This window comes from Myxocyprinus asiaticus, chromosome 12, assembly GCF_019703515.2.
Source record: "Myxocyprinus asiaticus isolate MX2 ecotype Aquarium Trade chromosome 12, UBuf_Myxa_2, whole genome shotgun sequence".
Taxonomy (NCBI): domain Eukaryota; kingdom Metazoa; phylum Chordata; class Actinopteri; order Cypriniformes; family Catostomidae; genus Myxocyprinus; species Myxocyprinus asiaticus.
In genome coordinates, this window is record NC_059355.1 from 5441997 (window position 1) to 5468114 (window position 26118).

The 26118-nt window shown below is 38.3% G+C and overlaps 1 protein-coding gene across 3 annotated transcripts in view; it reads left to right on the forward strand.

Annotated features, from left to right (window-relative positions):
• Positions 1-26118, forward strand: part of LOC127448854 (alsin-like) — a 52299-nt gene continuing 26181 nt past the window's right edge. For 2 of the 3 annotated variants that reach the window (XM_051711711.1, XM_051711712.1), the window contains exons 1-14: positions 1-311; positions 2253-2323; positions 2440-2588; positions 5085-6160; positions 8313-8489; positions 10352-10556; positions 16731-16814; positions 18680-18848; positions 19659-19755; positions 19846-19923; positions 22535-22726; positions 22925-23096; positions 24280-24469; positions 25985-26050. In XM_051711711.1, coding sequence (XP_051567671.1) covers positions 2307-2323; positions 2440-2588; positions 5085-6160; positions 8313-8489; positions 10352-10556; positions 16731-16814; positions 18680-18848; positions 19659-19755; positions 19846-19923; positions 22535-22726; positions 22925-23096; positions 24280-24469; positions 25985-26050 — 2672 coding nt within the window. In that variant the 5' untranslated portion in view covers positions 1-311; positions 2253-2306. The remainder of the gene's footprint in view (positions 312-2252; positions 2324-2439; positions 2589-5084; positions 6161-8312; positions 8490-10351; positions 10557-16730; positions 16815-18679; positions 18849-19658; positions 19756-19845; positions 19924-22534; positions 22727-22924; positions 23097-24279; positions 24470-25984; positions 26051-26118) is intronic. The other variant, XM_051711713.1, reaches the window with a different exon arrangement.

The following is a 26118-nucleotide window of genomic DNA, read 5'->3' on the forward strand; positions in this document are numbered from 1 at the left end:
CACCATAACAACATCCCCGATCATCATCATCATCCTCATTATTATGAGCTCTGCTGTGCAGTCTGTCTGTCTGTCTGCCTCATCACCAGCTTATTTCTCACCTCCCTTGAAGTATTTTAAAATCTAACATATTCACACAAGATTTATTGGGTTCTGTCTCTTTGAGAGGTTCATAATCTGAGCTAAGAATAACCGAAACAGCATTTAGACCATTTTACACGTTATTAATTCAACAAATAAGACGAGAAATAGAGCTGTTATTGTCTTCTGGACGTTTTACTGCATTTTCCGGACCTGACAGTGTTGTTATTGTGAGTATCTTTAAGTCGTATCTTTTCTCCACATTTTTAGGTTGCAGATTTGTCCTATTTGTGCTCTGATCTCATCATATATTTCTTAAGTTTTAGATCAAACACTATAAGATCACATTTCAGAGAAATCAGTTAGAGTATTGAATGTGACAAGCCATTGATAATGTGTTTTCTTGTTGTATATATGCATGTCATTTTGCCAGAACGACCTAAAACAGATTGATAGCTTTGTGTGTGTGTGTGTGTGTGTGTGTGTGTGTGTGTGTGTGTGTGTGTGTGTGTTTTATTAAGATCAGTGTTATTTGATCACAATGACAAATAATTAGACCATCTCCCAGATCATTCCAAAATGTTCTTGTGTGTTTATCAGTGTGTGATTTCATCACAGCTCCACGCCACCTTTGGCCCTGATCAATGTGTGTGTACATGTGTGTGTACATGTGTGTGTTTACACTGTCAGTATTGATGGTTTTGGCTTGCCACGTAGTTTGGACTTAAAAACATTTCACTTTTTTGTTTATTAGGTAATAAGATATGTAGCCTGAGCCTTGGGAACAGAAATACTCAGTGACAGTGACAAATAAATACATTTTATTTTTAGCAATGTATTTTTAAAATACATTTGTATTAGTAAAATGTTAAGTTACAAATATTTTTATTTTATTTGCAATAATAGTTGAAAACTATACAGCTGCAATGTAACGCTAATACAGTTATTAAAGGGATAGTTCACCCAAAAATGAAAATCATCTCATCATTTACTCACCCCCATGCCATCCCAAATGTGCTTGACTTTCGTTCTTCTGCAGAACACAAATGAAGATTTTTAGAAGAATATCTCAACTCTGTTGGTCCTTTCAATGAAAGTGAATGATTTCCAGAACTTTGAAGCTCAAAAAGCACATAAAAGTGGCATAAAAGTAATCCAAAGCAGCTGTATGAATGAGTTGAAAATTGCAAACCAATCAGTAATGTTTTCGTTTTGTATGTCATCAAGTTCAAGCAAGTGTTTTTTTAAAGGGATAGTTCACCCAAAAAAGAAAATTCTCTCATCATTTACTCACCCTCATGCCATCCCAGATGTGTATGACTTTCTTTCTTCTGCAGAACTCAAACAAAGATTTTAAGAAGAATATTTCAGCTCTGTAGGTCCTCACAATGCAAGTGAATGGAAACCAACATTTTGAAGCTCCAAAATGCACATAAAAGCAGCATAAAAGTAATCCATATGACTCCAGTTGCTAAATCAGTGTCTTCTGAAGAGACATAGTAGGTGTGGATGAGAAACAGGTCAATGTTTAAGTCCTTTTTTACTATCAATCTCCACTTTCATTTCCACATTCTTCTTTTGTTTTTAGCGATTCGCATTCTTCATGCATATCGCCACCTACTGAGTAGGGAGGAGAATTTAGAGTATAGGACTTAAATATTGATCTGTTTCTCATCCACACCTATCATATCACTTCTGAAGATATGGATTTAACCACTGGAGTCATATGGATTACTTTTATGCTGCGTTTATGTGCATTTTGGGGCTTCAAAATGTTGGTTTCCATTCACTTGCATTGTGAGGACCTACAGAGCTGAAATATTCTTCTTAAAATCTTTGTTTGAGTTCTGCAGAAGAAAGAAAGTCATACACATCTGGGATGGCATGAGGGTGAGTAAATGATGAGAGAATTTTCTTTTTTGGGTGAACTATCCCTTTAAAAAAAACTCCTGCTTGAACTTGATGGCATAGAAAGCGAAAACATTACTGATTGGTTTGCAATTTTCAACTCATTCATACAGCTGCTTTCAATACTATAAGTCATATCTCACAATTTCAACAAAACCTCATCTATGTCAGCCTGCAAGATAACTTTATTTCAGATTATTTGCAACAACAATGTTCGATAGATGAATCTTACATTAACTCATTTGTCAGCTGTTCTTTCACAGGTTAATCATCCACAGGGACAAAAGCACCAGCTGTGACATGGGAGATGTTTAGAGATGGAGAAACACAAGAGGTGAGAGTGCATCTTCCCATTGGCACTTTTATTTGTGGAAATGTAGAACAATGCAGACTTTGTGCATTCATGGTCTCGTGACTACTCTGAATGTAAGTGTATTGGTGTGTTTCAAGTTCTGGTGAAGAGGACAGTTCTAGGGAGAGAGGTCTGCTCTATAAGTGGAGAGGATATTCCTACAGCACCACACCAGAGAGGGTGCTGCTCTCCCGGCCGGTGCTCCAGGCTGCCCTCGGGGCCAGACATGGTGTTCTCCTTGTAGAGGGTAATACATTCATTATTCACACTTGAACAAGAGATGGATAAACATGCAAATTAGACTAGGCAATTCAATATGTGCAAGGAAGGCACTAATATTGTATAAGCCCTTTGTTTAAAGTCAATATGAAATCACAGTGGACCCTGTTTATTTTCTTAATACACATTGCTGGTCTGACATCACCTAGGCCTTGTGGGATTTTAGTCAAAAGTTTTATTCACCCAAAAATGAAAATGCACTCATCATTTACTCACCCTTATGCCATCCAAGATGTGTATGACTTTTTCATCTGTTAAACACAAACGAAGATTTTTAGAAGAATATCTCAGCTCTGTAGGTCCATACAATGCAAGTGAATGGGTGTCAACATTTTTAATCTCTAAAATCCACATAGGGCAACATAAAAGTACTGCAAAAGTACTATGATAGGTGTGGGTGAGAAACAGGTCAATATTTAAATTTTTTATTTTTTTTTTACTATAAATTTTTCTCCCTGCTCAGTCAATCTCCACTTCACATTCCGATTCTTCTTCTGTTTTTGGTGATTCACATTATTCGTGCATATCGCCCCCTACGTGGCAGGGAGGAGAACTTATGATAAAACTGACTTAAATATTGATCTGTTTCTCACCCACAACTATCATATCGTGTCTGAAGACATGGATTTAACCACTGGAGTCGTATGGATTACTTTTATGCTGCCTTTATGTGGATTTTGGAGCTTCAAACTTTTGGCACCCATTCACTTGCAGTGTGAGGACCTACAGAGCTGAATTATTCTTCTAAAAATCTTAATTTCTGTTCTACAGAAGAAAGAAAGTCATACACATCTGGGATGGTAGGAGGGTGAGTATGTCATGAGAGAATTTTATTTTTGGGTGAACTATTCTTTTTATGTTAACCAGTAGCCAAACAGCTATTTAGGCATTGTTTTAGGCCACTGTTGTATGTAAGGCAGCCTTTATGAAATCTTACAAATAATGCAGGTTATGGTAAAAATAGCAAATAACGTTAGTTTTGAAAAAGAAGTATTACCATTGAGATGCTCCCAAAGGGGAACTTGGCCTTTAGTTTTCAAATAACAGTGAAAAGACCTCTTTAAATGTGGGTGCCAGCTGAGTTTCAGGAGGTATGTAGTTGCACAAGCGACTGGTAACTGACTTTTAGGTCAAGTCAGGCCCTTCTTTTCTCGTTAAATATCCTGTTTCAATCAGAAATACATCAAATTGGGGGCCTGGTTAGCTCAGCGAGTATCGATGCTGACTACCACCCCTGGAGTCGTGAGTTTGAATCCAGGATGTGCTGAGTGACTCCAGCCAGGCCTCCTAATTAACCAAATTGGCCCGGTTGCTAGGGAGGGTAGAGTCACATGGGGTAACATCCTCGTGGTCGCGATTAGTGGTTCTCACTCTCAGTGGGGCGCGTGGTAAGTTGTGCGTGGATCGTGGAGAGTAGCATGAGTCTCCACATGCTGTGAGTCTCCACGGTGACATGCACAGCGAGCCACGTGATAAGATGCGCAGATTGACTATCTCAGAAGCGGAGGCAACTGAGACTAGTCCTCCGCCACCCGGATTGAGGTGAGTAACCACGCCACCACGAGGACCTACTAAGTAGTGGGAATTTGGCATTCCAATATTGGGAGAAAAAAATACATCAAATTATGGAAGTAACATGGATTGCAAAGGTTTTTAAAGGGATAGTTTACCCAGAAATGACAATTCTGTCATCATTTACTCACCCTCATGCTACCCCAGATGTGTATGACTTTTTTTCCTCTGCAGAACACAAAAAAAGATTTTTAGAAGAAAATTTCAGCTCTGTTGGTCAATGCAAGTGAAAAGTCACCAAAACTTTGAAGCTCCAAAAAGCACATAAAGGCAGCATAAAAATAATAATCGGTTTTGGGTGAGAACAGACCAAAATATAACTCCTTTTTCACTGAACATCTTGCCATTGCAGTCTCTAGGCACGATCATGATTATAAGCTTAATACACTTCCTAGTGCTAGATTGCGCTTATAAGTGTAATTGAGCTTGAAATCATGATCGCCAAGGAGACTGCTGATGTCAAGATTTATAGTGAAAAAGGAGTTATATTTTGGTCTGTTCCAATTGTATAGATTGATTCACCTCAGAAGAAATGGATTAAACTACTGGAGACATATGGATAACTTTTAAGTGCTTTTTTGCATTCCAAAGTTTTGGTCACCATTCACTTACATTGTGTTGACCTACAGAGCTGAGATGTTCTTCTGAAAATCTTTGTTTGTGTTCTGTAGAAGAAAGAAAATCATACACATCTGGAATGGAATGAGGGTGAGTCAATGATGAGAGAATTAACATTTTTGGGTGAGCTATTGCTTTAAGCTTAGCAATTCAGATTGCAGCATGTGCTTTTGCATGTTGTGAAAAGATTTGACAATAAATACATTTTTGCTACTCTTACATTTTGCAATGAGATTACAATACAGTTATATTTATATAACCACTGTATATTTAGGGGGACAAGTCTACAGTTTTGGTGAGTTGCCATGGAAGCAAAACCAAGGGTCATCAGTGGCAACTGAGCCCATTCTGGAGGCGGTGCTTAGTGAACAACGTGTCATTTTTGTGGCAGCTGGCTCCGCCCACAGTGGAGTCGTAACAGAGGATGGAGGCGTGCACATGTGGGGAGAAAACATTCACGGCCAATGTGGCCTATCAGGACTCTCTGTTATCCCTAACCCCACCCCTGTGGGAGTGGTTGACTCTGAGACCATGCCTTCTCAGACAATAAAGATCCAGGAGGTGGCATGTGGGGATGAGCACACACTGGCTCTTTCAGCCAAGCACGAAGTCTGGGCTTGGGGGAGCGGCTGCCAGCTAGGCCTGAACACCTCAACTTTTCCTGTCTGGAAGCCCCAGAAGGTGGAGCACCTGGCTGGAAGGCATGTTCTGCAGGTGGCCTGTGGAGCCTCTCACAGCCTGGCTTTAGTGCGCTGTCTGCCCCCTCCACAGGAACCTTGCAAACCCCCTCCAGACAAGTGTGGCCAGTGCCATCAGCTGCTCTACACAATGACAGACAAGGAGGACCATGTTATCATCTCTGATGGCCATCACTGTCCACAAGGGGTTGAGCTTGAGAACACTGAGACTAAATCTGGCTTAGAATGTAGCCCAGATCAGGGGTTACTGGATAAGACAGGTAAGAACTCTCCCTCGGAACCCAGCGAGATCCCAAAATCACCTACCTCCAGCACCAACCCTGTATCTACACCTCCCTCTTCAAGCACACCTGCTTCTGAACCTCAAAATCAGGCACCTGTATATGGCCAAGAACCTGCAGAACTAGCCTTAAAAGACTCAAATAAGCCTGAAGATCCAGTCATTAATGGAGAGGCTTGTGTTGAAGCCTCAGAGACCAGCATCCCTGAGCCGGACTGCTGTAAGACCACAAGTGGGTCTGTGTTAGGAACAGGGATGAAGTCCTCTCCATACCCAGATGAGCAGGCAGTGAAGGCCTACCTGAAGAGACTCTCTGATCACTCGCTGCCAGAACACACGGCCAAGACCTCCAGTACGCTTCACTCTGCTCAGGTCAGTCACATGCAACAACTCTATAAACCCTGATGTGATATGAGAGTCAATAGCTGCTTTTCCACCATTGGGCCGAACAGTTCTTGTCGTAAAACCATACCATTCTGTGCTGATTCGTGCCAGCTGGCGTGGTTAAAGTTTCTTTTTCCACCGTGGTACGGAACAGATCCGTCTTTTGTAAAAAGGAAAGAGAAAAAGGCGAGAGGTTTACCATCATTTGCTTGTGTTTGCCACCGGACACGAACATGCAGAAAGGTAAACGTTCCAAGACTAGCTAAAAAGGATATTTATTGACAAAATACTGTAGTACTATTGTAAGTATTATATAAAAATAGTATATGAGAATATATTGATATACTTCGAGTTTAAATGAGCTAGTAATCTTCTTACCTGATGAAAAAGGCGTGAAGAAAAATGAATGTAGGCTACAATACTAATAAAATCATGATTTATTGTGATACACTAAACGAGTCGCCACGTACTAAACCCATTCCACCAGCATGGTTGAGTACGGTTAGCTAACTGTGCGGAGAATTCCAAGCTGAGATCGGTTTCTAACTATGCCGTGCCAAACCGTGCTTAAGTGGAAATGCTACTCTAACCATTCCGTACCGTGCTCAGAATCGTTCGACCCGATGGTGGAAAATAGGCCAATGACAAATTTTTTTGTCCGGATCTATTGTTATTTAAAATAATATATTTAAGCAATTACTTGAATATACCTTTACTAGGATGAACATGATTTCATTTTCTGAGCTCAAAGTAATTTCTGTGTAACCGACTGTAGATGATAAAAAAAAAATAAAAGTAAAGGTGTCTTTACAAGCAGAAATTCATGAAAAAAGAAATGTTGGCATAAGTAGTTTGGAATAATCTTATAATTATATATATAAAAAAGAACAACCAAAGGCAGGTGGTTTAGCCATCTTGCAAGTAGCCATTTTGTTGTCATGTGAAAAGAAAAGAGTGAAAATACACTCACGTGTATTCAAGGTGCAAAGTATTTTAACACCTTTTCCTTGATGGTTACACTGCTTGACATTTTTAAAGTCATTAAATCCATTTTCTTTTGTATAAAATGCTACTAAAGTTTTTCAGAAAATTATGAAACCAACATGGACACAAGGATTACATTTCTTGCATACTTTTTTAAACTAGAGTTTTAATAGATTTCTCATTTTTATCAGCTGCAACAACATTGTAGGTATAGGAAATTAGAATTTGCTCTAGCATTACCATAAAAGTGTCTTTACAATGATTTGTTTCTGACTTAACCACAAACATCACTCATCAGTACAGTGGAACCCCTCAATACTATAACACCCTTGAAAACCCCCAGATAACAGTCACATTAAACACTTAAAGGGCTCTCCTTTATCTTTCTCAAAAATACATAGTATAACAGTGTGATAGATCACAAGTTCTCTTCTCAAGGACGAAGCGAGGGCTGGATAAATGTCCAGCATAAGTCTTTTTATTACACACTTTTCAGCGTAACAAACTTTAGCACAACGTAAATAAATGTGAATGAACTTGGCTGCGTGTGTGTCTCTCTCTCTCTCTCTCCTCCGGTGGTCTGGACTGCCCTTTTAACCCCTTCCGGCTCTCACTGCAACACAAAACAGCTGTTAGAGGTGATTTCCCATAGGTGTCAACCCTTACCACTCTTCCTCTCCCAACCTCGCTCTCCACAGATGTCGCTCGGTCATGCCCACATCACCACAAACAGTTTACTCACTAAAACAATATTTTCCCATCCAGTTGCATTGAACTTGATAAGTTGATTTTTTTTTTTCTTTGTTAGGATTCAAACTCGTTAGTCTTAACAGTGAATGTTCAACAAGCATAAAGTGGATGTACACTACCAGTCAAAAGTTTGTTTCTCATGATCTTAAAAACCTTTTGATCAAAGGCTTATGCTTAAATGCGTGAAATTAGTTTTGTTAGAAGTCTACATCAGAACTTCTTTAAAGAATTAAAATTTTGTCTATAAAATGATCCCTTCAAAATACTTAACATGTATATAAACTCACTAATCAACCTCTCTAACCGCCTTGGTTGTTGGGCGACTAGTCAACCGTCCTGACCCATCCCTAATCTGAATTGCACTATACAGAACTCTCATGTTCAGTTTATTTGTGTCCCATCACAGCTCTCTGGTGACCCTGCTGATGCTTTCACATGTAACCCCTTGATTCCGGTTGCCCAGTCTGTGACTCCAATGGGGTCAGCGCTAAATAACCTAGTGGTGTCGTGTGCATCTGCAGTTGGGGAGCGTGTAGCATCCACATATGAGGCGCTCTCCCTGAGAAAAGTGATTGGTTACTGGGTAAGTGTTGATGACCAGTTTGTTCTTTTTTTTATTTATTTGGAAATGCATTTTAAAAGAAATAACCCCCCAAAAAAGAGAAAAACAGCAACATAATTGCAAGACATCTCTTAATACACTTAATATATCCAACAAACAAATTAAAAAACACATTACTTGATTACAAGCATTTTTATATAGCCTACTCATTTATTCATATTAGAGGTTGACCGATAGTGGATTTTGACGATACTGACAATTTAGGTGGTTGAAAAGGCCAATAAACAATTAATCATTCGATTAGTTTTTAAAATCGATTTGTGGAATCTTAAAAATGATTTGTCTTTCCTTACTATGACAGGCAAAGACATAGATGCTATAAGATTCTAAAATGAATAAAATCCCAGAAGCAGTTATTGTGCATCCAAAATCCCAATAACAACCGGGAAAAAACCCAGGCATAACCCAGGACTTTTATTCTGGGACTGTAATCAAGCCTAAAACACACCGGTGACTCTTATTTTGAGATGACACTGACTTGACTCCAACACAATGCTCTATAGTTAAAGGTTCACTCTGTAATTTTTTTCCTCATTAAAAAAAGTTTAACTTCTAAAGACATGAATTGTAATTTTGCAATATTTGCCAGAAATCCAGACTCCAGTCATATCAGTAACCTTATAAAAGCTGTTTTCATTTACATGGAGAGGGTCCGCACATGGGGGCTGCCATTTTAGAATCACATGACCAGCCGAATACTTCTCGTTTAATCTCAGAAACCGTCCTGTTATTTGACACTTTCACTCATTGATTAAAGTAATCATGGCTGACTGTGAATAGTGAATTTCTACAATGGCATCTGTAACTGAAAGCTATTGATTTTAAATGATGCTGCATCCAAGCCGCTAGGTGTCAGTGTAAGTCCAAACAGAAAAGTTACTGAGTGCATATTTAAGTATTTTTATATCATATATATTCACCAGATGAAGGGTTTTGTTTATTTATTTTAATGATGAGGTTTATGAGCGATATGGTTCATTATTATTATTATTCACAAGATATGAAGTTGGAGACATGATGTATCTGCTGATGGAGCCCATTTCTATAAAGTTGCATTTCTTTGCATGCCCTCGCTTCAATTTATAATACTTGATTTTCTAAACAAAATACAAATATGCGAGTGAGTATTAAAAAAAAGTGAGGATAAAAATATGTATGAATATTGTCGATGATGACAGATTTACATATAGCAAATTCCCACAAAGTGTCAGTGATTGTTTTTATTTCACCTCTAGAGGCCGCTGTTATACTGTAGAACTAAGCCTTTCTAACTGTAGAATCCTCCAGCGCCGAACACGGAGGAATAAAAAATATCGGCAACTATCGGTATGGAATTTAGCAGATAACCAGTAGTTCCAAAAAGCAGCTTTCTGCACCGATTAATCTGTAAAACCGATATATCGGTCTACCTCTAATTATACACACAAATACTTCAACCTGGAAAAAAAAAAAAAAAACATCAATTTTTGCCATTTACTCTCCAAAATATATTTTAAGTGGCACCAAATATTTGTTTCATGTTACTTGTTTGTTACACTGATACAATGGCACTCTCATGCCTGAATCATAAACCTTAAAACTATTCCATTTCTATTATTTATTTCATGTCATTTTCACAGTTAGTACATACTGTTTGAGTTTGAACCTATATTTCATTCCACCCCTTCCCTGCCCCCACTCGTCTGCTTGCACTCTGTTTTGTGTTGTTCAAAGATGATTTGGATAAGAAGTCTGCTCATTGAAGAATAATAACAAAACAAGAATCCAACTATCACAGACAGGAGCTGATCTTTGACCATTGATCTTTGATCGGTGTCCTTTAGGTTCCAGGAGAGGGGCGTGAGCGAGTTGAGGAGAGACTGCGTCAAGAGGAGCCCATGCAGGGGAAGAAAAGCTCCAGCCTGGGGGACATTCGTGAGGAGGAGGCGGAGCTTAGCCGTCGCCTCTCTCTGCCTGGCCTGCTCTCTCAGGGTATACACCTTCTTCTCTTACACTCTGTGTACCATCTCTGTAAGTCTGCATGGAGAGGTGAGTGTATGCGTGTGTTTTTTTTTTTTATTAGCATGGACTAGTTGATGAGCTTCTTTCGTATTGTTGCTGCTGCAAAAGCTACGAGTAACTAACAGCTCCATTCATTTTGTGATGAGTTTTATTAATGTTTTAAGAAAATAGTATGCTTTTCTAATAGGCTGGTTTAAGAGGAGGGCTGGTCAACTAATTGCCCGTCAATTTTTATTTATTTATTTGGCCCTCCGGTAACTGTCATAGCTTGTAAATCTTTATTAAATAACGTTTCGCTCAAACGTATCGCTTCTTTTCCATCATTTTTGAAGAATGCCTGAAAAAGGTTTTCTGATTAGCACTTTTTATTGATTCTAACAAATGAAACAGAAAAGCAAAACCTATATACACAGAATCAACTTTTAACCCCCATTATTCCCTTTCCCCCTCCCAATCCCCACCCTGACCCTCAACAGATATCCCTGTGGTCAAAGCCAAAGTATACACACACACACAAAAAAAAAAAACCCTATTTTTTATGCATTTATCCTCTATATTAATGACCGCCCCATCGCCTAAAATACAGAGTCTGGGGCAATATGAAATTTGAGTGCCCAATACGTCACACATAAAACTCTGAACCCTCAACCAAAATTCTTGGATCTTAACACACCACCAAAAAACATGGGTTGTGTCCCCATTTTCTGATTGGCATTGACAGCAGGTGGGTGTGTCTTTCAGACCAAGCCTATACAATCTAGAGGGGGTCCAATAGAATCGATGTAAAATCTTAAATTGCATAAATTGCACCCTTGCATCTCTAGATGTAGACTTGACCTTTTTTAGAATCCTAGCCCACACTCCCTCCTCCTATAACAAGTTTAAATCTTTCTCCCATAATCTCTTGAGAGAAGTTGAAGCTCTGTCCCCCAGACTCTGAATTAGCAGGCAGTAATACACTGATGCCTCATGACCTTTTCCAAAAGCAGTAATCACCACTCCCAGAGTGTCTGCCACATTAGGGGGGTGTATGCTACTCTCAAAGATAGTACAGAGCAGATGGCACAGTTGTAAATACCTAAAGAATTGAGACCTGGGAATCCCAAAATGTTGAACCATATTTTTAAAGGATCTCAACACTCCACTCTCATATAGGTCACCGAGCGTATTAATCTCCCTCACAATCCACTCTGTCCAACAGAAAGGGGATTTATTAATACATAATTTTGGGTTCAGCCATATGTTCGACGCAACATTTAAATAAATGACTGAATTAACCACTCTGGACACTTTTGTCCATACCGCGTGCAAATGCAAGATAACGGGGTGTAACTTAACTTCTCCAGTTTGTTTGATAGAAAGGCTTTGCAATGGCGAAATAGGGGCAAGAACTTCCTGTTCAGTACAAAACCAGGAAGGGGCTCTCTCAGGTGGAAGCGACCAATGACCCAAATGTCTGAGACCGAATGCATAATAATAAAACAAAATCTTGGGTAGGCCTAGCCCACCTATGTCAATTGGCCTATGTAATTTAATGAAGTGTAATCTGGGACGTTTACCATTCCAAATGAAGGACTTCGCTATGCTATCAAATTGCTTGAAATAAGAGAGGGGGACATCTAAAGGGAGAGATTGTAGCAGGTAGTTGAATAACATTAACCTTCTCAATCATAGATAAATGTAATGAAGCCCACCTGCCCACATCGCTCGAAAACCTTTTTTATTAAAGGGTCAAAATTAACTCTAACTAAATCACACAAATTTGCTGGGAATAAAATACCCAAATACTTAATGCCCTGTTTGGGCCACTGGCAGCACCTGGCTGAAAAGCTGTTACTGGGTAGTATGCTGTCAGAGCCAAAGCTTAGGAGTTAGACAAATTAACTCTGTATCCTGAGAATTTAGAAAACGAATTAATAATTCTGTGGTGGCAAGGCATAGATCTAGTAGGGTTGGAGACGAATAATAAAATATCATCTGCTTAAAGAAAAAGCTTATGCGCCACACCTCCCGCCACCACCCATGGAAAATCATCCTCCTTTCTTATCGTGGCTGCTAATGGTTCCAAGGCAAGACAAAACAGCCCCTATCCAGAGTAAAATAATCAGAATTTAATCCATTTGTTTGTACCGCCGCTACCGGGTGTCTATAAAGTAACATAGTCCATCCAATAAAAGTATTCCCGAACCCATACATTTCCAAAATCTTAAAGATAATCCCATTCTACCATATCAAACGCCTTTTCTGGCATCAAGTGAGATGGCAGCGACCGGAGTCTGATCAATCACCACTGACCACATGATATTGATGAAATGCCTAATGTTATCAGAAGAGCTATTGCCCTGAATAAACCGCACCTGATCTGTATGTATAAGAGATGTCATAACTTAATCGGTTAGCCAAATTTTTGGTAGTATTTTAACATCTAGCTGGATCAGGGAAATTAGATGGTAACTCTTACACTCACTTGGATCTTTGTCCTTTTTAAGAATCAGACTGATCCGGGCTTGTGTCATGGTTGGCGGAAGCTTTCCGTTCTTTAATGATTCCGTATAAACTTCTAGCAAAAGTGGAGCCAGTTCTGAAGCATAAGATCTAAAAAATTCAGCGGCAAAGCCATCTGGCCCCGGAGCCTTGCCTGTAGGCAAGGCCTTAATTACCTCACCAAGCTCCTCCAAGGCTTTCTCAGTATCAAGATAATTTTTCGTCAGTTTAGGAAATTCTAATGTTTCCACAAAGTTTCTAATATCCTCATCAGTAGATGAAGACGTGGAACTATAGAGCTCAAGATAGAATTCTTTAAAAGCATTATTAATATCAATGGCCGAGGTAAATATTTCACCACCAGCAGATTTCACTGAGGGAATGGTAGAAAAAGACTCTCTCTGTTTTATATATCTAGCCAGATGTTTCCCTGCCTTGTCCCCCGACTCAAAATATGACTGTCTTGCCCTGAATAGCCAAAACGTCACCTTCTGCGACAAAATAGTATTATATTTGTATTTAAATCGGGTCAATTCCCTGAGGCCATTAGACGACATTCAGCGCTTCAGATCTGCCTCTGCACTTTTAATATTCCCTTCCAATTCTACGAGTTCTTGTGCTTTGGATTTTTTGGTGAATGCGGCATACTGTATGATCCGACCCCTAAGAACCGCCTTAAGCGCCCACAGAGGATATTCAGTTAGTTTCCATATAGACATTGATTTCAGCCTTTAGCATTTGTTGGAATTCAGAATTTTGCTAAATGGATACATTAAAGCGCCAACTATATGATTTCTTTTTCTCCATATGTGGCAACACCTCTAAACACACCAGGGCGTGATCTGAGACTAAAAAGTTTCCAATTAAGCAATCAGCAACAGATGAAATGAGGGACTTATGTATATATAAAAAAACATCTATTGTAGAGTAAATCTTATGGACTTATTTGAAAAAAAAATTATAGACCCTACCAAATGGGTTCAAAAGTCTCCAAATATCTACAAGACCAAGATTTTTACACATCCTGAGAAGCGTCAATGTTGTTTTAGGGGGCTTGCACACTTTTGCTTCACTATGATCAAGGACTCAAAAGGAGTCCATCAAAAGATTAAAGTCTCCTCCCAATATTATATCATGAGGGGTGCCAGCGGCTTGCAACATCCCTTCAAGATCTATAAAAATGCCCTGATCATCAATGTTAAGTGCATAAATATTATCCAAAATAAGACTTTGTCCTTGAATTTCAGCTAAAACAATAATGACTCTTCCTAATTTATCTTTACTCTGTTTGAGACATTTGAATTGCAGATGTTTACTTATCAGCGTAATGACTCCCCTGCTTTTACTCGAGCCAGCACTATAAAAAATGCCCACCCTATATCCTTCCAGATTTTCAGCTTCCTGTGGAGAAAGATGTGTTTCTTGAAGAAAGACTATATCATATTTCTTACGCTTAAGAAGATAAATAACCTTCCTTCTTTTTATAGAGTGCCCCAACCCATTTACATTCCACGTGGAGAGAGACAATCCACTTATATTAACATCTGACATTTTGACATTTAAGAAAAAATAGATTGTGGGTCAAAAACAAGATTATAAAGACCCTCAAACCCGATAAAGGTAATCGATCCATTTCTCGACATCCCCCACTCTTGTAACCACATCAGTGAACTTCGCCTCCATGGCAGTGATCACAGCAAGATCCTCCAAGTCAGCAATGACCTTCATCAGCACTAACTACATTTCCATACAAGGATTTTTTGCAAAAAATGTTTTAGCACATCAAAATAAGGCTGATGGAAATGCAAATTATCGCTAAAATTTCACAAGTGTCGACATAATATTTTTCCATTTAAATCTAGCGCATAAACTCTATGTCGATACTTCAAATGTCATGAAAACCTGGTTTGGAAACACTTTTTGTCGAGAAAATTGGCTTAAATGCGAAAATATAGTGTCACATGACAGAATTTACCCCAATCGTTAGCTTGCGTTAATCATGACAACGGTATACATCCTTGAAAGCCAATTTATTGTACGTGATTATGAATTGAGCTTAACGGCATATAGATCCGATGCTGCAACCATGACACTTCCAGGAGTGCCAACACAAATATCTCATATCATGCACATGGACAAGTGCACAGAGAACAAATGTATGGCCACTGTTTGTGATTAATTTAATCACGGTAGCCATCCGTTTATTTATTAAAGTTGCTTTTCCACACCATTCAAAATAATAGACGGTAGTCATGGAATTAGCCCATAATACAAAAAAACATATAATTTCTGTGCACAAAGATATTTTAAATTAAAAATAAATACACAATACTAGGAGAAAAGCATCAGTGTGCTTTTTTGGAACACTAACATATAGCCCAATTCTATAAAATTATTGTTTAGCTTACATGTACATGTCAAAATGCCATCTAAATTCCCTGTATTATATTAAATAAATTACCAAATGAATAAAGCATTAAATAAAATAATTAATGACCACATGAAATTTTTTTTAATTTTTTTTTAGACCTATATATGCCTTTTCTTTACACAAAATGAAATTAGTCTTACCCTGTTCTTTAGACGAAAAAAGTTGGCTGAATGACATTCTCAGAATGTTCTACACTTTTTTCAAGACTATATCAGAACTATTTGTCCAATGCTGAGTTCACTTTCAGAAAACTAGCTTTTGAACATTTTAAATATTTTAAATCTAACCCTGTTTACCTCGGATTGCATTTGCTGAGCTTCTTCAGAAAATGTAAATTGCATTATGACGCTAAAATTAATTTGAGATGACAATCAAGTTCAGTTGGCCGTTAAAAGTTGCTGGACAAATATGCAGGATATAATGCAGTTGTGATGGCAATGCTTTAGATTAGATGATTGCTCAAAATAGCCTATTGAATATCAGGAATGTATCATATGTAAACCCTGATAATACACTGCATCAGTTTGTCTTTAATAGCTGTGCACACAGCATATACACATCGATGGATGATCCTTATACTAAGACTGAAAGTTTCCCCACTGCTTGGTGCAGGTTGCCAGCTTGAACAGGGCCATGATGATTGCACCAGTGGCAACCTGCATTAGGCGCAATATCAGGACCAATATTACAATCCTATCAGAAGGGCAACTGTTCCCTTTTGATTGCAATTCCTCCTCTACTGACTGCATTTATTTGTCAAATTAAATGACAGTAAGCTGGCTAATTTCAATGAATTGTCTCAATACTCTCCCCATTTTACTAAAAAAATTAGGGACATCTGGGAGGCGAAAGGTACACAATTAGATCTGAAATAAAATAAAATTTAAATAAAATAAAAAGATCTGATAATTACGCGTGCAAAAAAAAAAAAGTTTGTCCCTGCTCGAATTTTCATTTGGATTACCTGGCCCTTGAAAAAAAGTAATTGAAGAGCCCTGTTTTAGAGGGTGTGATGAAACTGTGAGGCTGACTGGTATGCCTAATACTAACCAGAGGAATGATTGCTATTGTACGTGATCTTTCATTAGCTGAATGTTTAAGCACGTGGGGTTTAAGCATAATGCGGTGCCATTCGTCAAGACTTTCTGTAGTTCATTCAGTTCAAAGCAAAGCCCTGCAAATCTCTGCGTTTCCGACATGTGAATGTGTACTGTAATGTGTTTGTTAATGGCACGGCTTTTATCGGCGTGCCTTTTCAAATTTCTGCCGATGGCACACTTTGACAGGTGTCCCATATATTGCTGTTGCCATGGTTACAGACAATGCAGAGTCTCAGGTGAAGGCGTCGTCTTCCACTGCAGCGACTGAAGGTATTTTTTTGTGTGTAGTTGTAGTTGAATGAACAATAACATACAGATCAGAAGTAGATTTAGGTGTGAATGTCACAGACACATATCCAGGTCATAATTCAGCTCAAAATCAAAAGAAATGATTTTTCATGAAGAACATGCACCATAACTTTCATGACAATTAAGCACATTTCCCCCCAAAATTGTCATTACTGTAATGCAATTCTGATTATTCTCAATGAAATGATTATTCTCTTGCAGTTTTTGTTACTGTAAAACAGTAACAAAATACTTTAATACAGTTATTAACTTTTTTATTAAAATCAGCATAAATGTAAAGTCTGTAAAGATGTAAGTAATATATAAATATTTTAACTCACATCACATTAATGGGAATGAGTCTCTTCTCATTACTGTTATAACTGAATTTGGTGGAAAATGTGCTTAATTTTTATGGGAACAATTTTGCAGTGGCAAAATTCTGAGAGATCCTCATACAGGCTTTTAATTTGATGTTTTAAATTTAATGTATTTTTGCTGTTGATTTTGCCCTGAAATATGACCTGTACATGTTCTTGACAGGCATTGTGCGATTCACCCTTACATAGAAGTAGTCCTTCTTACTTAGCTGACAAACAGGTTGTCAACTGTATTTGGAGGGTTATGTAATGATGATAGTGCATTTTCTCTTTTTTTTAATTATATGTAGTCAAAACAAGTTCGTGCAAGCTCTCGGAAAACATTCTGCTGAAGTGCTTTGCATGTGTAAAAAAATATTTACATGTAGTCTGCAGGGTTAGAGATTGTGATGTTGGAGCTTTTTGAGGTCTCTCTGCTGTTGAGACTTGGAGCGCCGGACAAACGGTCTTAAAGGGATAGTTCACTCATATATTAAAATTCTGTCATCATTTACTCACCCTCATGCCATCCCAGATGTGTATGACTTTTTTTCTTCTGCAAAACACAAATTAAGATTTTTAGTAGAATGTCTCAGCTCTGTAGGTCCATACAATGCATGTGAATGGTAGCCAGAACTTTGAAGGTCCAAAAAGGGCATAGTGGCAGAATAAAAGTAATCCATATGACTCCTGTGGTTAAATCCATGTCTTCAGAAGCGATATGATAGTTGTGGGTGAGAAACAGATCAATTTTCAAGTCCTTTTTTACTGTAAATCTACACTTTCACTTTTGCCTTCACATTCAGCCACTGACAAAGGTGGAGATTTATAATACATTTATAAAAATATTTGTTTGTGTTCTGCAGAAGAAAGAAAGTCATAATCTTCTTGGATGGCATGAGGGTGAGAAAATGATGAGAGAATTTCTATTGGGTGTACTATCCCTTTAACCCGGTTTGTTTGTCTGTCTTCAAACATCATAAAGCATGATAGATGGGCTAGAAAAGACAATGGTAGCCAATACTGAGCTACCTGCAACACAAACACACACACACACACACCTTCCTCATTCTTGTCCCCACCTGTGCGACAGATGGAACCCAGTGGGGCTGGAACATGACTCAGCATGGCAGTGTGTGTGTGTGTGTGTGTGTGTGTGTGTGTGTGTGTGTGTTTTGCAGAGAGGTATACAGTTGAGTTGTGTTGGTGTAGTGTGAGGGTCTGCGCCAGTGCTGTTAATTGATTCATTTGAATTTTCTCTTTGCTGTTTGTTTGTGTTCATATTGCAGAATCAAACTAATATATATTCAATAAACAAACCTTTCACAAAGGAGAGCTCCCATAAAGTGTAAACCCTATTTTCTTAAGATTTTTCTTTGGTTATCTTTGGTTGCATGTTTGTGTGATTTTGCATGTTGTTACTCCACCTGGACATTGATGTCCCTCGCTCTCTTGAATGTGTTGTGTGCTATTTATTTTCTTTCTCAGTGTCTCCTCGTCTTTTGCGACGGACGAGCCGTCCCCGAATGCGGGCTGTTCCGATTGCTTCAGAAGGCGTACCTGAGGCCGACACCAGCCTGCCTTCCTTGCAGACAGAAGTGTGGAGCTGGGGGCGGGGCCAGGAAGGGCAGCTTGGACATGGAGACCTGCTTCCCAGGTCAGATTCCACCCATTACTAGAGAGGTGTCCTGCAGTGTGACATGCTAAATTTCCTTTAAAACTATTTTAAACATAAAAAAAACTATATTGTACAATTATTATTAGGGCTATCAGTTTAATGTTAATTTAGTGCAATTAATAAAAAAAAGTTAATTCAAATATTAACACATTTAATCATGCCAAGAGCAGGCAGCATGGAATACGTAATAAAGGGGCTTATTAATTATGTAAGAAATGAATAAATTAAATCAAATAATAAAATCAAAAAAATCATGACTTGATAGCCCTATTTATTCTACATGCAGTTTTTATGAATTCATATAAATAAATGGAATATTGTTACTTTGAAAAATGAATTGGTCACACTTCAGGATTACTTATCTGAACTGCAAAAATGCAAAAGGTGATTAAAATGGTGAAAAACTTAAATGGTAACCAGTCACGGCCAGATCTTAGCATCTAAAATATACACTTTATATGTTACTATAAATCTTAAACTTAAATCTTGACATTGAAAAGACATGTTGTATGTCAGCAACCCAAACACACTTAAACTGTCCAGGTCTAGGTGTTTGGGTTCACTTGTCAATCACAGGCAGATATGCAGGCTTGAATCTAGGTCTCCAGTGAGAAGGACTGAGCACTCCTGATCTACGCTGTATTATAAAGTCAAGCTTTATGAGTTATGTAAAATTCAAAGCTTTAAAAGATTGATATGCCCTACAACAGTGAGGACAAACTTATTAGATGCATTAAAATGTAAGACTTTATAGTGAAAAGCTCTTCATTTGTTTCTCTCTCTTTCTAGAGCGCAGCCCATCTGTATTAAGAGTCTGAATGGTAAAGAGGTGCTGAGAGTGGCTGCAGGTGCTCATCACTCTCTCGCCCTTACAGCACAATCACAGGTGATACTTTACCTGCATATCTGTGCCTTTTTTTATTAAGAGGTGACTCTATTACAGTGGGACTTCATGTAATGTGTGTGTGTATGGCAGGTGTTCTCCTGGGGCTGTAACACCTCTGGACAGCTGGGACACATGGAATCACCCACCACCTTCCCCCATTTAACCAAGGTATACACACAAACTAAATGATAGTGATGTTGTATCGAAGGGATCAATCCTCACTTAAACATATTGATAATACAGGTTTTTTTTTACTAAACTAGTAAATGTATTATTTATTTACCATGAACATTATTGCATTTCATAAGAGTCAAAGTGAAAAATGAGCTATATTAGTAAATAGTTGCATAGGATAGAACTATTTTCCCTTTCGCTCATCTTAGAGTGCAGAAGTGCTGAAAGACGCAACCAGTCGCCGACAGCAAAAAAAAAAAAAAAGAACATCATCTGGGATTATTTCACGCTAAATAACAAAAATGGGATGTTTGTTAGATGATGTTAAAATGGTTAAAAGATTGGAAGTTTTCTGTTATTGTTGTCAGTAAATGATAAAAAAAAAAAAACAGAAGTCTGATCATTTGCATTTTAGGCCTACAGTTGATAAAAATGATGGCTTTTAAAAGTTATGTTAAATGGTTAAAATGACTAATTTTAATAGAATGGATAATAAACAGAATGGAGTCTCCATTTCAGAGTTGTAACTTGACACCGCATCTTTTAAAAGTGGTGCAAGATACATGACAGCTGTATGTCTGTCTAGTGCATGTTTATATACAAAAATGATTCAAAATAGTCCAGATGGGTCCCCTTTGGTGTTCAGGAGTAGTTGACCACACGTGGCCTGTCTGTCCTGCTCTCTCCATCTCTTGAACTGATCTCCAGTGGGCAGGGCCAAGGGTGCGATGACGCATGTTGTGGGGCATGTAAATGCAGAGAGCAATGTCCCGTGATGTCACAAACACACAGTTTTCAAAATGAGATGTTTCAGCAGGGTGGTAACTATAAATGCTCTTTTTAGACTGGGAAGGAAGTTTTTAGTTCTGAAAATTATGGTATGTTTTTATTGTACATTTACCTCTTATATGTTGAAATATCAAGGCAAATTTAATTCTCCATTTCATGACCCCTTTAAATAATCGGCTGATAAATTTTCCCGTTTGGCCGCTAGGGCACCGTGAATCACCCGTTTGCATGTTTCCATCCAAGTTGCAAATTTAATTTTTGCGAAAAACCATAATATCGCACAAACAATGTGCGAATAAAGCTGTGTTTCCATCCCATGTGTTCACAACAACATCGTCATTCAATCCGGATAAATTGTAGCTGCTGTGACTCTTTTATTACTAAAATACTCACAGTTTAGAGCACACAGACAAAACACTTAAAGAACTTGTCTCATGTTTGGGAGTAACAGCATGTTACACAGTTGTGGGAGCACTATGTGTGTGCGTTCCTCCATCTTTATGACTTAGCCGTGCGGATCTATAAGATATTTTTCAAAAGTGTCAATAAACCTGGTCTTTGGCACAATTAGAGTTTGTATTCGATTTATTTCCTCTACAAACTTATTTCAGGATGACCAGAGCAACATTTCAGATCCGGTGATTGGTGCGCTGGTTAGTCCAGTTATGAACGAATTTTTCAGTCGCATCTCAGTGTTTCCATCCAGTAGTTTTTATGCAATATCTTAAAATGTGTATAAAATTATGTGGCTGGATACCCAGACATGTAAAAAAAACCAATACCAGTTTGTTTTGATGTTCCGTGCCATTGTGTTAATGCCCTCAAAAAAATAAAATCCCCCTGAAAATCAAATCCAGGGGGCAATAATTGCCCATTTATGGAAAAGTTAATTTCTGGCACTGTTATACGCTATTTAGGATTTAGCTCAGGTTTTCTGGACACTTTTCTCGTGTTGCTTACGTCGATGAATCATATGTTTGATACATGTTTAAATAATTAAATGTTTATACTGTATATTTTCAAAACGTTTGAATATTAATATTTGGTCTGTTATAGTTTTACATGTTTATTGTCATTTTACATCACATGGTAGTCATCTGAAATATGTTTTTTTTTTCATCGATTCAAAGATATATACCATTTAAAGCCTGAGTAAAATTGACGAAAATGAATGAATATGACATGATTAAATATTAGCTCATTTTCAAGGACATTTTCATTAAAAGACAAAAATTATTACTAAAATAAAAAAAGTGTGTAAAAATGACCACTGCACCTATCTGAGTTTAATGCGCTTTCAACGTTGCACTTTTTGTTTGAGTGGTCTGACTTCTAGAAGTCAACTTCTAGCTGAACCGATGGTGTGAGTTTTGGGCGGGGCTACCTGTATGGCTGACCAATTGGAAAATGGGGGGAGTGTTCAGGAAACCTGTTAGAAAACAATCATTTTTTGTGCAATTACATTTGGTGCCATTAGTGGCACAGAAATTACTCGCTTAACTTTTAAATAATCCCACACCGTAACCCTAAAAGAAAACATTTAGCATTTTTTTAAAGAGAGGAAAAAAAAAAAAAAAACATTATTTAACTTACCTTTTTCATAAAACTCTTTTTCCTTTGAGCATATCCCCAAAAGAAGGCTTAGTCACATTCACCTGATATCTAGGGACATTTTTCAACAATGTGTCCCCAAGTATGGCTTGGTTCAAAATGCTGACAAAACACAACCTGCAGTGTGAGTCTCTTTGTATAAAGTGTACACTCTTGAACACAGTTTGACAGTTTACTCTGTTTGTCCCCTTCTGTCCTCTTGCAGCTGTCAGAGGGGATTCGTGTCTGGGATATAGGGGCGGGGCAACAGCACACTCTCCTATTGGCTGATGGAGATTGCATCCAGCCAATCCTGTACTACAGTGGGCAGCAGGTGAAAGAGGAGGTGGAGCAGATGGGAGAGGAGCAAACAGGGGAGTACACACAGCAGCCTGTGCTGCTCCCCTTTTGTATGAATGTGAGCAATCATTTCAGATGGTTTTTTTCTCATTCCTTGTCCAGACTATTTTCTATATTATGGTGTACTATTGTTAATCTCTGACTCTGAGTTGTGCCTATTGATGGTGTGGTAATACTGTTATTGACATGACTTTGTATGACTCTTCATTCTGTGTGTGTGTGTGTGTGTGTGTGTGTGTGTGTGTGTGTGTGGTAGCTGGGCTATGTGAGCAGTGTGTGTGCGGGTGGACAGATTTGCGCGGCATTGGCGGACCATAATGTAATGGGTTTTATTGCCAGTCTGCATGAGCTGGTGGCCACAGAGAGAAAATACTACTGCAAACTCAGCAATATCAAGAGACTCCTGCTCCAACCACTGCTCAAACTGGGTATGACAGTGTGTGGTATGTGCTGTATGACAATCCATGAATGATGTCTTATAGGCTCCGTTTACATTTTTAATGGAGTAGTTCGAATTTAAATTCTCTCATCATTTACTCACCCTCATGCCATCCCAGATGTGTTTTTTTTTTTTTTTTCTTCTGAAGAACACAAACAAAGATTTTTAGAAGAATATCTCAGCTCTGTAGGTCCATGCGATACAAGTGAATGGTGAACAAAACTTTGAAGCTCCAAAAAGCACATAAAGGCAGCATAAAATAATCCATATGACACCAGTGGCTAAATCAATGCCTTCTAAAGCAATCCAATCGGTTTTGGGTGAGAACAGGCCAAAATATAACTCCCTTTCCACTATAAATCTTGACATCAGCAGTTTCCTTGGCGATTATAATGCCAAGCTCAATTACACTTCCTAGCGCCATCTAGCGCTTTGCGCATGCGTCAAACACTACAAGTGTAATCTAGCTTGAAACCATGATCGTGTAGTGGAAAAAAAGGGGTTATATTTTTGTCTGTTTTCACCCAAAACCGATTTAATCACTTCAGAATACATGGATTGAACCACTGCAGTCATGTGGGTTACTTTTATGCTGCCTTTATGTGCTTTGTGGAGCTTCAAAGATTTGTCACTATTCACTTGCATTATATGGACCTACTGAGCTGAGATATTCTTCTAAAAACCTTCATTTGTGTTCTGCAGAAGAAAAAAAGTCATACACATCTGGGATGGCCTGAGGGTGAGTAAATGATGAGAGAATTTTCATTTTTGAGTGAACTATCCCTTTAACATCCGTCTCGGGTGACCTGTTTAAAAGTGGTCCGCCAAGACAGATCATTGTAAACAGCAGGTTTCAAACCACCTCCTATGACCACTTTTGATATTTCATCACCTGAGATGGATGTTAAGACCAGGTGTAAACAGGGACATTTTCTTTCCATCTGATTCTCATTTAGAATAATGTATATCTTCATTAGCATTGCAAGACCAACTTTATATCAACTAAAATTATATTGTTTGCATTACCACCACATCAGGAAAAACTCCCCAAATGTTCAGAATCTTTACAATCTTGTCCTTGGTTTTTGTAGAAATCAAACTATAAATAATATCTTGTGAGACTGAATGATTATTTGGGATTTTAGTCCTAAAAATTCACTTATTTCTTTTAGACTCTTTAAGCTCCACCCTCGGTCAGTCCACTGCAGGGCTGCTGCAGAATCTGATTGGACGATTGAGTCGACTGTCTCAGCTAACGGGTCAAAACTCTGCCTTATTGAGCTCTATCCTGCGGCGCTCGCGTGATATCCGAGGTCTTGCTCTTCTTGACGATGCACATCTGTTCCTGGACACTTATTCAGAGCAAGTATACAGCACACACACAGGCAATTAAATATTCTGAAGTGTGGAGGTTACCTCAGTGATGACCTCAGCAGATGGAATAAGTGGCCTTGGCTGTTTTTCTTCACCCCATCTTTATTAAAAAGGACATATAATGGAAAACAGGATTAAACTTGCTTTTTGAAATAGAGTTCAGCTTACTATGTACTTATGCTCAAATGTGAACACAAAGCTCCCACCCTTGTCTGCCCAGACGATTTATTGAAACTAAGTTGCAAAAACAGCTCATTTAGAAGTGTCCATTGTAAGGGGCCGTTCACACCGAATACATACTTGTATTAATAAAGCTTGATGCAGCACCACGAATAGAACATAACACAGGTATTTCAAGATGCATTTTTTATTAGACATGACGTCTAAAAAAAGCAGTGCTTCTTGCGCAAGAATTATTGCATGTTTATGTTGGACAACAATTGAAAAACACAGCATATAGATGCAAAACCGTGTTTGGTGTAAACGACCCCTTAAACATCACAAACACATTAACGTATAACCGTCCACATTAACAGATGCCTGTCCAATATTCATCAACTTGACCCACCCTAAAGAACTTCAGCCAGAAGGTTAGCCAATCATAACCGAGTATCAACAGCCTTTCTAATTTTAAAGGAATTGTTCACCCAAAAATGAAAATGCTCTCATCATTTACTCAACCTCATGCCATCCCAGATGTGTATGATTTTTGTCCTTCTACAGAACACAAACGAAGATTTTTTTGAAGAATATCTCAGCTCTGTAGATCCATTCAATGCAAGTGAATGGTGACCAGAACTTAGAAGCTCAAAAACTGCACATACATTCAGCATAAATGTAATCCATACGAATCCAGTGGTTTAATCTATGTCTTCAGAAGCGATATGATAGGTGTGGTTCAGAAACAGATCAATATTTAAGTCCTTTTTTTACTGAAAATGGCCACTTTCAAACAGTCCTCATAAGTGCTCTCGTCTCTCTTAAGAGTTGTTATTCTTTTGTTTTGGCAATTCGCATTCTTCGTGCATATCGCCACCTGCTGGGCAGGGAGGAGAATTTATAGCAAAAAAAAGGACTTAAATATTGATCTGTTTCTCACACACACCTATTATATTGCTTCTGAAGATATTGATTTAATCACTGGAGTTGAATGGATTACTTTCATGCTGCCTTTATGTGCTTTTTGGAGCTTCAAAGTTCTGGCCACCATTCACTGGCAGAAGAAAGAAAGTTATACACATCTGGGATGGCACGAGGGTGAGTAAATGATGAGAGAAGTTTCATTTTTGGGAGAACTATTCCTTTAAGGGACAGAGAGAGGGTGCAAAATGCTGTTTTTGATTAAACTTTGACTTACACTGTAAATTTGGAGTATGGCAAAAGTGTAGAATGTGGCCCCTTTAAGCTTTACAGATATACAGTTAGAACCCTCCACGTCAGTTCAGTTTCACTGTAGTAATTTCCTTCACTTCTATTGTTTTTCTGTCTTATTATTTTATACAGGTACTGTACTGCAGTTGGTGATCTCATAGTCATGGGGGGATTTCAGACACTTGTCAAACCTTGCAAGTGAGTTTTTGAAAAATTGCGAAGGAATGATGTGCTATTGGAGATAGATAGATAGATAGATAGATATA